Source organism: Petaurus breviceps, unplaced genomic scaffold, assembly GCF_028583685.1.
Source record: "Petaurus breviceps papuanus isolate PSGF00001 unplaced genomic scaffold, PetGlider_PUasm1.0 37, whole genome shotgun sequence".
Classification (NCBI taxonomy): domain Eukaryota; kingdom Metazoa; phylum Chordata; class Mammalia; order Diprotodontia; family Petauridae; genus Petaurus; species Petaurus breviceps.
Genome location: NW_027186296.1, coordinates 38,597,343 through 38,611,179, shown reverse-complemented (window position 1 = coordinate 38,611,179; position 13,837 = coordinate 38,597,343). Strand labels below are relative to the sequence as shown.

At 36.8% G+C, this 13,837-nt stretch overlaps 1 protein-coding gene across 1 annotated transcript in view; it reads right to left on the bottom strand.

The window, feature by feature from the left end:
- Nucleotides 1-2,620: 2,620 nt before the first annotated feature.
- The window catches only part of INTS14 (integrator complex subunit 14), a 16,832-nt gene continuing 5,615 nt past the window's right edge, over nt 2,621-13,837 (bottom strand). The window contains exons 4-11 of the mRNA XM_069098273.1: nt 13,815-13,837; nt 13,306-13,481; nt 10,853-10,945; nt 9,402-9,546; nt 8,678-8,811; nt 6,366-6,484; nt 5,479-5,544; nt 2,621-3,450 (exon numbers count right to left, since the gene is read on the bottom strand). The exon at nt 13,815-13,837 is cut by the window's right edge and continues 63 nt beyond it. Of these exons, the coding sequence (XP_068954374.1) occupies nt 3,199-3,450; nt 5,479-5,544; nt 6,366-6,484; nt 8,678-8,811; nt 9,402-9,546; nt 10,853-10,945; nt 13,306-13,481; nt 13,815-13,837 (1,008 nt within the window). The 3' untranslated portion in view covers nt 2,621-3,198. The remainder of the gene's footprint in view (nt 3,451-5,478; nt 5,545-6,365; nt 6,485-8,677; nt 8,812-9,401; nt 9,547-10,852; nt 10,946-13,305; nt 13,482-13,814) is intronic.

Here is a 13,837-nt window from a genome sequence, read left to right as displayed (position 1 = left end):
GAAGTCAGTCAATACATACTGTGGCTGTTACTGTGTACAATGTTCTCCTGGTTCTGCTCACTTCACTTAGCAGCAGTTCATATGAGTCTTTCCAGGTTTTTCTGAAGTATACCTGTTCATCTCTTCTTATAGCACAATAGTATTCCATTACATTCATACACTACAACTTGTTCAGCCATTCCCCAATTGATGGGCATCCCCTCAATTTCTAGTTCTTGGCCACCACAAAAAAGAGCTGCTATAAATATTTTTGTACATGTGGGTCCTTTTCCCATTTTTATGATCTCTTTGGGATACAGCCCTAGAAGTGTATTGCTGGGTCAAAGGGTATGCACATTTTTATAGCCCTTTCGGCATAGTTCCAAATTGCTCTCCAGAATGGTTGCATCAGTTCACAACTCCAGCAGCAAGGAAGTAGTGTTCCAATTTTCCCACATCTTCTCGAACATTTATCATTTTCCTGTTTTGTCATGTTAGCCAATATGAAAGGTGTGATGTGGTACCTCAGAGTTGTTTTGATTTGCATTTCTCTAATCAATAGTGATTTGGAGCATGTTTTCATGACTACGGATAGCTCTAATTTCTTCCTCTGATAACTGTCTGTTCATATCCTTTGACCATTTATCAATTGGGGAATGACTTGTATTCTTATAAATTTGACTCAGTTATCTATATATTTTAGAAATGAGGCCTGTATCAGGGATACTGGTTGTAAAAATTCTTCCCCAGTTTTCTGCTTCCTAATCTTGGTTGCATTGGCTTTGTGCAAAAACTTTTCAATTTGATGTAATCAAAATCATTCATTTTGCATTTCATGTTTATCTCTTGTTTGGTCATAAATCCCTCAATTCTCCATGAATCTGATAGATAAACTATTCCTTGCTCCCCTAATTTGCTTATAGTATCAGCCTTTATATCTAAATTATGTACCCATTTGGACTTCATTTTGGTATGAGTTGTCAGACGATGGTCTATGCCCAGTTTCTGCCATACTATTTTCCAGTTTTCCCAGCAGTTTTTGTCAAATAGTGAGTTCTTACCCCAGAAGCTGGGGTCTTTGGATTTATCAAACAGTAGATTACTAACGTCATTGATTACTGTGTCTTGTGTACCTAACCTATTACACTGATCTACCCTTCTATTTCTTAGCCAGTACTAAGTAGTTTTGATGATTGCTGCTTTATAATACAATTTAAGATCTGATATGGCTAGGCCACCTTCCCTAGTATTTCTTTTCATTAATTCCCTTGATATTCTGGACTTTTTGTTCTTCCAGATGAATTTTATAATTTTTTTCTAGCTCTTACAATAAGTTTTTGGTGGTTTGATTGGTATGGCACTAAATAAGTAAACTAATTTAGGTAGAAATGTCATTTTTATTATATTAGCTTGGCCTACCCACAAGCAACTGATGTTTTTCCAGTTATTTAGATCTGACTGTGTGTGAAAAGTGTTTTGTAATTGTGTTCATATAGTTCCTGGGTTTGTCAAAATCAGTTGCTTTATTTTGGACTCATCCTAACTTATTTTCATGAAACTTTTATGTAATTCATTCTTCCATATTGGGCACAATGTTGCTTCCATAGGAAACTATGAAACAGACAGCTAACATTGGGAAATGTTTCTTGTCCACAATTTCAGAGGCTCTGAGTCACGTAGTCATTGAAGCAGCTGTGAGACTATAGAGATCATCCTAGTCCAAGGGTTCCTAACCTGGAGTCCATGAATTTGTTTTTTTAAAAAAATACTTTGATAAATTTTTCAAAATAATTGGTTTCCTTTGTACTCCTATATGTTTTATGCATTTAAAAGCATCATAGGGGGCGGCCAGGTAGCACAGCGAGTAAGAGCACTGGCTCCAGTATTGAGAAGACCTGGAGATTCGAATTCCGGGCTCAGACACTTAGCACCCACCCAGAAACACCTGGCTGTGTAACCTTGGGCAAGTTACTTAACCCCAATTGCTTAGGGGCAGCCAGGTGGCTCAGCGAGTAAGAGCACCGGCTCCAGTGTCGGGATGACCTGCATCAAATCCGGGCTCAGATACTCAGCACCACACCCAGAAATAACTGGCTGTGTAACCTTGAGCAAGTTACTTAACTCTGATTGCTTAAAAAAAAAAAAAGCATCATAGGAGCTAAGCCATGGCAAAGAGAAGGTCGAGAACCCCTGAAGTCCAGTTCTCTCGTTTTTGTACATTAGCTGAGGTCTGGAAGGATGGAGTTCTGAGCTTCATTGGTTGAGTTCACAGCTAGTTTGTGAAACAGCTAGGACCAGAACACAGATCTCCTCATTCTCAATTCAGTGCTATTTTTAAAAAATTACATAATTATTCCTACTTAAGATTTTTTTCCCCCTACTTTGTCAGAACTTGATTTTGACTGAGCCTTAGCCTATGCAGTGATGAGGAAGGTAATAAACTGGTGCCCAAACAGTCTAACCCGAAGTAGAATTCAAGGGGACAGGCTGTTCGAAACCATGCTATTTCAGTAAACTCTTAAAATCCTGTAGATTAAGACTTAAATACTAATGAGTTTAATTACAAGGAAATCTAAATTATATTTGGTAAGTAGGTTGGAAAACAAATGAAATCTGAAGTACTAGTCTCCAAGTGAAACCATTTTGTAAAATAAAGTGTTTTATTGTTCATTTACCTTAAAACGTAAAAAAAAAAGCCCCAATCAATCTTCTATGTATTACATGTATTGTTGTTTAAAATTGCATCTTAAAATAAACAGCATCATCAGTATCATCATTTTGCTTAAAGTCTAACAAGGGCAATCTCTTGGTTGCCTGAGTTCATTCCAAGTGCAGATGTTAAAGAAAATTCCTGTCCTTTTGCTGGTTGGCTTTTAAAACAGGAAGGCAAACACCTTCTGGAGGTCCGGGAGGGAGAGCTCCTACTGGTGAGTTTCCATATAGCTGCTCAAGGATCCAGGGAGCTCCACTCCCAGTCAAAGCTGCCTAGGAAGTTTGCATAGCACAAACAACCACTGTCCTTCAGAAACCAGAGCCTTTGACACCCACTTCTCCCTACCATGGAAGCTAAGGAGTTAACTACTTCTAAGAATTTTTTTTTTGGAGATTCTTTAGATTCACCTTGGTGATTCCAACCCAACCTGGAAAGGTTTTCATCTCCTGACTCCTCTACCCACTTTGGAAGTCTCTCTCTTAAAATGTTCTCCAAACAAGCCAACTTCACATTCTTTCAGTGCTGCTTCCAGAAAAGTCTGTCTGAAGGGGTGTGATATTGTGATCATAAGCTGCATAATCAGAGGTACCAGTACTGGCCAGTTTGAGTTGCCTGGCAGCATGGGATAGCTGGAATGCAGCATCAGGGTGGGCTGTATCAGGGAGAAGGGTGCACTCCCTTTCTAGCATGTCAGCTACTCCCTTCAAGAGATCCAGGAAGCCAAATGCCAGGGCAGCCTTTCGTAAACGGTTTAGCTCCTGAAACAAAACACAAGTGAAATAGGAATAAGTCTTTTTCATTAAAAAAAAAATTTCATCGACCAGTCACCAACTATGTGTCATACACTGGGGATGCAAACTTATGTGCACATACAGAATAAATATGAAGAGAATAATAAAATAGTAAAGTACAAGGTAGTTTGGAAGAAGTTGGGGAGATCAAGAAAAGGCTCCATACAGGTACTTGAACTGAGCCTTAAAAGAAGACTGGAATTTTATAAGGTGGAGGTGAGATGAGAGTGCTTTACAGGCATGGGGGGCAGGCAGGGTGAAAGCACAGAGTTAGTACATCGAGTGTTGGTGGAGGAACAGAGAGATGGGCAGCTTGATTGGATCAAAGTGTTGGGAGTCAGGGGAAGAAATAGACACTGAGATTGGAAAGATGGTTTGGGGTCAGGTTTTGAAGAACTATAAAAACGAAGAGGTTTATGTTTTATCCTAGAAGTCACAGGGTGTTAACTATAGTTGATTAAGGGAATGACATGATTATATCTAATTAAGGAAAATCTCTGATAGCAGTGTGAAGGACTGACTAGAATAGGGAGATATTTGAGGAAATGACCATTTAGGAGGCTGTTTCAATCATCTAGCTGACAGGTGATGAGGGACTGAACTAAGGCAGCTAAATAAGAAATGTGGACAAGCGCTAGGTGCCTCAGACACTAGCTGTGTAACCCTGGGCAAGTCACCTAACCCTGTTTGCCTTACTTTCCTCATCTGTAAAATGAGCTGAAGAAGGAAATGGCAAACTACTCCATTATCTTTGCCAAGAAAATCCCAAATGGGGTCATGAACAGTTGGATGTGACTAAAATGATTCAACAGCACATATGTAGAGAAAAGTCAGATGGGAGAGATTTTGTGGAGGTAGAAATGTCAAGATTTTGCAACTATGGCATAAAGAAGAATGAGGAGTCAAAGTTATGAATGTGGGAGATGAATACTAATGATGTTGCCTTAGACAGAAATAGGGAAATTTGAAGAGGGGTAAAAATTTGTTTTTTTAAAAAAAAGGAATGAGGGAAAAAAGAACATCAATGAGCCCCCTTGCACACACACCTTTACTCTCATTACCTTAGAATCACACCTGGCTTTTAAACAAATAGTATCATTCTGGGTAGAAAAGTGTTGATTTGTATTTTGGACACATTGAGTTTAAGATGTCTCTGGGATATCCAACTTGAAATGTCTCATAGGCAATTGGAGATATGAGGCTAATGCTCAAGGGATAGGAATTTAGAGAAAAGTGTAAAGACACAGAGTGATACAAAGTAAAGAAAACAACTTGGAGTGGCTAGGTGGCAAAGTAAATAGAGCACCAGCCCAGAGTCAGGAGGACCTGAGTTCAAATCCGGCCTCAGACACTTAATACTTACTAGCTGTGTGACCCTGGTTACTTAACCCCAATTGCCCTCCATTACCCCCTCCAAAAAGCAAAAAAACAAACAAAAAACCCCCCAAACAAACAAAAAACAAAACCCAGAACCTGAAGCACAATATTCGTAATGTCTGATATTATAAATGAAAACAATTCTAAACACAGTGAATTTGGATTAAATTTAATAGCCAATGATGGAATATACTTCCCTTCTCTCAGGAGAAAGGTAAGGGGCAATGGATGCACAATGTTGCATACACTTATCATTAATGGTTGTTGTGTTGCTTAGTTTTGATTAATTATTTTTCTTTGTTATGAGGAGTGCCCTGCACTAGGAAATGACCAGCACAAAAGCCAAAAGGCATCAATGAATATTTTTAAAAGTTTTGAGCTATTTACAGTCATAGGAGATTCAAAGCTGATATGAATTTACATTTAGTAGTATCTCATCCCAGATGGAAATAATTTTTGACAAGAATTCCCATCTGGAGGCAGAAGGATAAACTGGGCATCCAATTGCCTTGTCTTAAAACATAGAACAGCCTGTTATCTACCAATCATGTTTAGCAGAACCTTGGTTCACTTAATCAAAAGTGCCTACCCCAAAGTCCCTGATTCCATAACTCTCACCTTATAGAATGTTTGTGTTTTTTCAGGCAGTTTTCTTGCATTTCTTAAGATCTTTTGTACATCTGTCTATTAAAGGAGAGAAAAACTTGTTATTCATCAGGTAGGAAGAGGAAGAGTGGAAAAGAGTGAGAAATGTTTCTGAACATACAAATTTAATAAAGTATAATAATTCCATTTAGTAGATCTGTCACTGTGAGGATTCCTCACTGTCTGATTTTATTTCTGTTGTTATTTTTTAAAATACAGGCATAGTGCTTTTTTCTCTGGGGGCTTTAAAAATGAACATGAAGCATTCACACATCCTTTTGGGAGGCAGATCAATCTGCAAATGTTCTTGTGAAAAAGAAACACATATAAAACTTTAAAAAAATCTAAAACCCATCAGGTACATCTGTGGTAAGTATAGTTATGGTTTTCTTTTCAGCTTGATGACTACAGCCACATTTTAAAAATTTCCAAGTTCTAGACATGCTTCCCCTTTCATGAGGCTCACTGCCTCCCTTCCAAGGAGACATGTAGGTATATGGCTGGGAGCTGACTGGGCCAGAGACAGAGAACTTAAAAAAAAGAAATAGCTTTTGCCTCCCAATATCTGTTGGGCAGGAAATCAGGATAAGCCACAGGATCAGTAGAAAGTCTTTTTTTGGTCCTGTGGCCCAAATGCCTCTCCTGACTTTGCTTATTTTGGAAGAACAAACAGAAAATGTACTTCAGTGGGTAGAAAATTACAGCTGTGACTTTATTTTGAAAAGTTAAGTTTGAACAGAAGGAATATTATCTTCACCAGAATGAATATCTGTTTCTCTCTGCTACCACACCCCCCAAAATAGGGGATCTTTTGAATCACAGCTTCAATCACTAATGATAAAGCAAAGAGAATGAGTTACCTGTAAACCACTTGGCTTAATCCACACAGTCACATTCTGGGCATAGCTGCGCTTGTTTTTAGGTTGCAAGGGGAAAGGACTTTTGTTGTCATCTTCACCATAAGGATTTTCTTTGGCATCTTAAAGGAAATAAAGCTTTCTAAAAATGATGCTCTAGCAAGCTTAGATCAAGGAAATAACATTTATACCTCGAAGGCATTAAATCCATTTCTCTAAACATGAAATGAAACTTTAAATCAGTATACAAAGTCAACCAACAGCAGAAAAAGACTGGAAAAATTAAGTTGAAATTATCTCTAGAGCACTCACAACCTTGTGACAGGTTAATTTTCTGCTCAAAAAATTCTGATAGTTTCTCATTAACTACAGCAAGGCTAGGAAATCTTTTTTTTTTTATGGAAGGCCACTATCTTGGGTCACTGACCCAAAAGAAAAATAAACTGAGGTTACCATAAGCAAAAAAGAGATATCCATTTTTTGGTAAGAATTACAAACTCATTCTACTTGTTTGCTTTTAAAACTAATAGGAAATATAAGACTTCACAAGAATGAGCAAGTGATACAAAGAAAATGACAAAGGACAAGCAGAGAGAGAGACTTAAATGGAGAAATATCTCCATCTTGTGGCATTTTCAAACACTGCCCCTAAAAACTCCCAGAAGGGGAGGCCAGGTGGCGCAGTAAGAGTGCCGGCCCCAGTGTCGGGAGACCTGGGATCGGTTCTGGCCTCAGATACTCCGCACCCACACAAAAATACCTGGCCGTGTAACCTTGAGCAGGTTACTTAACCCCGATTGCTTTAAAAAAATAAAAAAAAAAGACTCCCAGAGCCACATTTCAGTTTTTAATCTATTTGCAGAAGTGGAAGTATCGCTAAAGATACCTGCCTCCTGGTCTAGGTGTTTATTAATTACAATTTATGGGTTCAAGGCAAGTTCTTCATTTTCACATTCATTCATGGTCCTCTATATTCTCACCTCGATGTTCTTCCACGTATACCCATTCTAACCATGCAATCCTATTTTAACTTCTGGCCAATATAAACCTCTTCCATGGAGGTCAGATTCTACCCACACTACTCTAATTCTTATATATAGTAGTACTTAATGGCAATAGTACATATTTTGGCACCTGATTATTTACTGTCTTATGTTGTCCCAACAGTTATTATGTGATGGTCAGTGTAATGGGACTTAAAGCTTACATATTCTTCTGAGTCACTTGAGAGCAGACTTACTGGAAACTATGCCTAGCCGAAAGGTGTAAGAATTCCTTTTCCAGATAATGGATGGTATAAGACACTTGGCTTCTCTGTCTTACATCATGCCTGCATATGTGCATGTGTGTATGTGTGTGTGAGTGTGTGTGTGTGTGTATAGTTGCTTGAAACAGAGAATTAGCCAACTCCCCTCATTGTATTAGAGATTCTTTTACTATTGCCATAACGTGAGGTTAAGCATGGGAACCATAAAGCCTGAGATGAAGGTCTAACAAATTAGCACTGAAACAAGGGGTCACCTGATGCTGTCATTATGAACACTTCTTCCTCTCATAAGACTATATATAGAAGTAGACAACAAAGTGGAATTGGATCACTAAACTCTGTTGTCTCAAACAATGCAAAACCCTTTTGCTTAGAGAAGCCTGTTGTGCATGCCAACATTGATAATGCTGGGACACAAGAACACCCCATGGCTAATACCACTTGAATACATGTGTATCCTTTTGCTATTACCATTTGATGATTAGACCTTTCTGATGAGGGTGCCAAGTAGTTCCTTTCCCCCAAAGCCAGAAAGAACACAATACATTAGACTAATACAGTATGTCTTGTCTATCCAATGATGCTATAAGCTCACATGGGTAGATATAGTAGCTTATATTTCTTCTATATCCCCCAAAGAACCTAGCAGCATTCTCAGTAAATGCCATGTGCTAAATCAATAATTCCTGATTTAAATTGAGAAAAATTTCCTATTGTGTATGGGAAAGTCTACTTCAAGACACTTGAAGTCACATACTCCAAAGGATTGTTTGTGAACAAATTAAGAAACTCTTTACTTTGCAGGATTACTGTGGTTTAACATATCTCATTCATGTGCTAAGTTCGAAAATGAAGTTTTACTTTTTTTTTTTTAAGTTAGCTTTACAATCTCTGTTTAAAAGGAAATCTGGGCAGTTTATTCCACATTAAAAAAATACAGTGATTGAAGGAGGAAGTCCTCTTAAGGAATGGATAAAGTAGCCAGAGACCTTCTTCAAAGCAATAGAAGGAAAAGAGAGTTGTGAGTAGGACCCTATAAAAGTTGTACCTGAAATAGGCCCAAGTTGTGCCATTTTCCCCAACCAAGGGAGAGGCTCTGGACCAGGTTCAAAGAGAGACATCATGAGATTTGATTTCTTCTTGCTGTCAGCTTGAGAATATAGCATTCCATGCCATTCAGGACTGTGTGAAAAAAATATGGAAGACCAGAGGACTATCAAAACTAGCAATGCCATCTCAAACCTGCTTACCTCTAAACCCAAACATTTAAACAATTCTACTCTATATTCATTTTTTGCCTGAAAAGTCAATTACAACACTGATATAAAATCCCGAGTCTGCACAATGTTTCCTGTGGGCAGTCATCTCCAAAAGAAGCACAGGGGTTAAGAGCATTCTGTTTTGTCTTCTAACCCTTTCTCACCTATATATTATAACATATATAGAGATATACATATCTATATATGTATAACTATGTAGAATATACAATATAATACTTACACATAATATATATCTAGATATATTTATCTATATAGATATATATCACCTTACCCCTTAGTTTCCTCTGGAATGACAACTTGTCTCTCACTCTCTAATATATGTGTGTATACATATAACAAATATATGCATGTATGTATACATATATAAAATAATACATAATATATGTAATAAAATCCATTTCCTTCAAATCTGAGAAACATCCCCCTTTGCATTTACTGAATCAGAATTCCTGAGACAGGAATGATCTTTAGATAGACCTGAAGGATCCTTACCCTAACTGAACAATTGCCACCATTCCTTCTACTTTCAGGCTGCCATGGAGCAGGACACAAAAGTTGGGTATTTTACCAGCAATCTGATTAGCTGAATTTTCATCTTCATTGTCATCAGTGATGCCTGTACCTACCTCATCACCTTCTATGCAAAAACAAAGAGGAAAACTGGTCAAACAAAGTTCAAATACAAAATCCCTGAAAAACTAGAGGAAAATGGCTTTGTCATATAATTATACATTTGTAGAATGTTTCTGGAGAGCAATCAGGCAATACTAAATAAAAGTTACAAAAATACACATACACTTTATCCTAATAATTCCAATTATAGGAATATACACTGAAAGTTTTTTTTTTAAAGAAAAAAGCTTTTCAATACAAGTAGTTGCAAAACACCAGAATAAAACCAAATGACCAACAAGAAAATGGTAAAATGAATTGTAATTAAAATATGTGGAATACATATTTTAATTGATATTGTATTAATTATTAAATCATTAATATATAATACAGTATATTATATTAATATTTTAATTACATAATGTAATTAATACTGACAAGTATAAGGAATGAAAAGAAATCTAGGACCTTTCTGAAATGACACACAAAAAAGCAGAACCAAGCAGGAAGCACGTATTAACCATGACTGTGACTATTTAAGAGGAAATGTGAATGTAAATGAATGGAGAAAGAATCCTGATGGAAACTCAGACGGAATGAAAAGTTATGATATTTTAATGTTGAAATTAGTCAATTTAAATTTAAATAAACAGCTACTAGGCAAAACCTAAAGAATGTAAAACTCAGTTTTCAAAAGAATCCTTTAAAAGGTAGAGGAACCAACAAGGAGTAATTCTACTCTACAGTTTCAATGTACCACAGTGGTGAAGGCTGTGACAGCAGAATACAAGTTCAGGCAGGTCTGGCACCAAGCTGGAAAGACCTTGAGTAAAGGCTAGTGATCATGTTTCCTGAGGTCTAGCCTAGGTAAATTTGGGAAGACTCATCAACAGGTTGGATGAGGAATATTTTGGTCACAGACACTCCCAGAGACCACCTATCAAGCCAGAGGGGGGCCATAAAATGTGTGTGGTGGGCAGTGAAGGAGGTACCCTCACCAACAAAGTGACAAATCCTTTGAGTTTTTCAATTATGTTTCATCTTCATCTAAACTGAGAGAGCTTCTTGAGAGATTCAGGACCCCTGAATTCCTCATAGCACATTGTATAATGTTTTGCATCCTAAGAGACTTTGGAGTGATTGAGTGATGGCATGGGATATGGAGAAACACTATTGTTTTTCTGATTTATTAGGTTCTGTACAGTTTTTTTTTAACCAGTACAACAATTTCTCCTCCAAAATCCTATACAGTGAATATCCCTTTTTAACTGCATGGACCATTGGATTACGAGATCTTTTGTACATGCCCCAAAGTTAAAAGGAGAACTCACCTTTGTTAAGAGCAATTGGCAGGACCAGATGCCTAGACAGAACTGGGGGGCTTGAAATATCAGCTATATCTATAAAACCCACTATTTCCAGATCTGGAAGGAAAGATTCAACATAATTTAAATTCATATGTTAGGCATATCCTAAACATCTGTTCTATTTTATTTAAACATAAAAATGGAAATTTCAATAATGTAATTTTTCAGCTGAATTCAAGTATGATGACCTGGATAGAAAAGTTATTAAAAATTCCTTTTATGTTTTATCTTCTCAGTTAACAACTTCCCAGGAAATGAAAGCAGTTATATTTTTCTTCTAATGGATTCAAGTTGCATTTTACACGTAAAATGAAGACACAGTTCTCTATGGAAATATATGTAGTGGAAGTCATAACTGCAGACATAAGCTCAAGGAATCCCAATTGAAGATCAATAGGGGGAGTCCAAACACTTTCAAAGCAGATCTGATCAGGCTTCTTTGGAAAAGGTGGCAGTTTATTTTTTTTAAAGAGAAGGAGAATGAATTTTTAAATGAAGGAAATAACTTGAATGCATAATTAAGGGCAAGGCCAAATGTTGATGAAATGATTTATGAATAGCTAAAATTTTGAGATTTTTCTTTTTACTTTATGAATGGATAGGGTTTGGGTTTTTTTTTTTTAACCTTTTAGGTGCTATATTATATATACATTGAATTAGTTCCTAGAATTTACTGAAAAGTTAAATGAAAATCAAAACCTTGTTGTAAACTACAACTGAAAACATACTTCTAATGCATCAACAAGAGATTTGAAGGAATAGGAATACCTTAATTCTCCTGACAATAATCAATACCAAAAGTAAAGACATTTGGAAGAAATGAATCACCGAAATAATAAGTGGCTTACAATAACGTACCTACCATGATGAAAGCAACCCAGTCAATAGGGTTTAGCTAACCCTGGCCAGGAGTGACTGGCAGAAAGCTGATCATTTCTTTGGGAAAAAATAAGAAAGTCCCAAAATAGTTAATTTTCTCAAACTCTTGAACCCTGCCTACCACAGGTTTCACTTCAGGCAGTGCCACACTTGAAGGCTGGATGGCATCTCCTCGTCTACTCCTGCCATCTTTCACTTGAGAGGGAGCATGGCACAGCTGATAATGTGCAGGGCATGAAGTCATAAGCTCTGGTTGTGAATCCCACCTCAGTCATTTACTTTGTGACCAGGGGCAAGGCATTTCACATCCATAATCCTTAGTTTCCTCATCTGTAAAATGGTAATACTAAGAGCACCACCCACACAAGGCTGTATTAAGGCTCAAGTGAAACAGTGAATATAAAGCACTTTGCAAACATTATAATGCCAAATAAAGGCGAACTATTATTATTTTCATTTTACATTTTTCAACTAGAGTTACAATAAATAAGAATTCAAGACATCCTTTTCACTTACCCATGGTAATGGCAGCGGAACAACACCATTATAATATATTTTATAGATGGAAGAAATGTTTGAAATAACTCATTCATTCAAACCCCTTGGGCACAGGGAAAAAAAACTACCAAGACCCAAAGAAAGGAACTGAAACTGCAGGCATAGAAGGGTCAATCTGAAACCTGTACCAGCAACTCAAAAAGCCTTACCCTGGCTTGTGACTGTTTTAATGAAATTCCAAGGGTCATGAGTAAGATTCACTAAGGATGCCTATCCTGAAGATTTTATGGCATTTGGGCATGTGTAGTAGTCTCTGAATATGGATTTCAATTGTGGGCACTAACAATAATAATGATAACAGCTAATATTTATATAGCATTTAATATATGCCACACATTGTGCTAAGTGATTTATAAATATAATCTCATTTGATCCTCTCAACAACCCTGGGAAGACAGGTACTATTATTATCCTCATTTTACAGACAAGCAAACTGAGACAAATAGAGATTAAGTGACTTGTCTAGGAACACACCACTTGTAAAGTGTCTGAAGCTGGATTTGAACTCAGGATTTCCTGACTCTAGTCCTGGCTTATATGACTTGAAGCTGGAAAGAACCTTAGAAATCTTCCAACCCCCTCACTTAACAACAAGAACACTGAGGTCCAGAAAGGTGAAGTCCATCTATGTCTGTGCCCCTGGCAGTAGCAAGTGGCAGAGCCAGGATCTCCTCTGACTTCAAACTCCATGTTCTTTTCCCCAGGAAATTAACCTGTGTTCTTGACATAAAAAATTCCAAATCGGCAGCCCTTCAGACATCACAACCTCCTGTCCAAAGCAAATTCTGATAACAACACCGTAACTAGGAACAATGCCAACATTATGTGTTAAACCTTATGTGTTAAGGTTTAAAACATATGTTTAACACTTATGTTGAACATTATGTGTTAAAGAAAGAAATAAGCTAGGAGAGAGAAGAGAAACTCAACAGGAAAAGAGGAGAAAAAAAGTAATACAGAAATACATTTTTAAAAATTACCTGTATTTATTACTTTAGGAATAGGATCAATTTCTTCATCTATAATAAAAGGTTCTGGTCTAGGGAAGACTTGCACATCAGATGTTAAGTGACCACATTTGAGAACAGCATGGAAAGGTGTATATGCCAGGTCTATCAGTTTCCTAAAATATGATGATTCATTATTAAGTGCTAGAGTAATATTGAAAAGCAACTGAAAATACTAATTAAAGATGTAAACTTGTTTTCCTTTAAGATTACTCCACAACTGAAGTTTAATCAATTGATTTGTGAAGTACAATGTAACATGACATTCTTAATATGGAAATTTATTTGAAAAAATCCCAAAAGAAATTCATCTTTGAAATTGATGAATTATTGTGGAGAGATAACTGCAGGCATTACCATCTCATTTGTACTTAAAAATATCAGTTATACTAATCATTGCATCTTTAAAATGGGCAATACAGGGAAGTACAATGGCACAGTTCAAAATAACAATTTAGATGTTTGGGTTCTAAATGTTCAATTATAATGACAGATTATAAGAAGG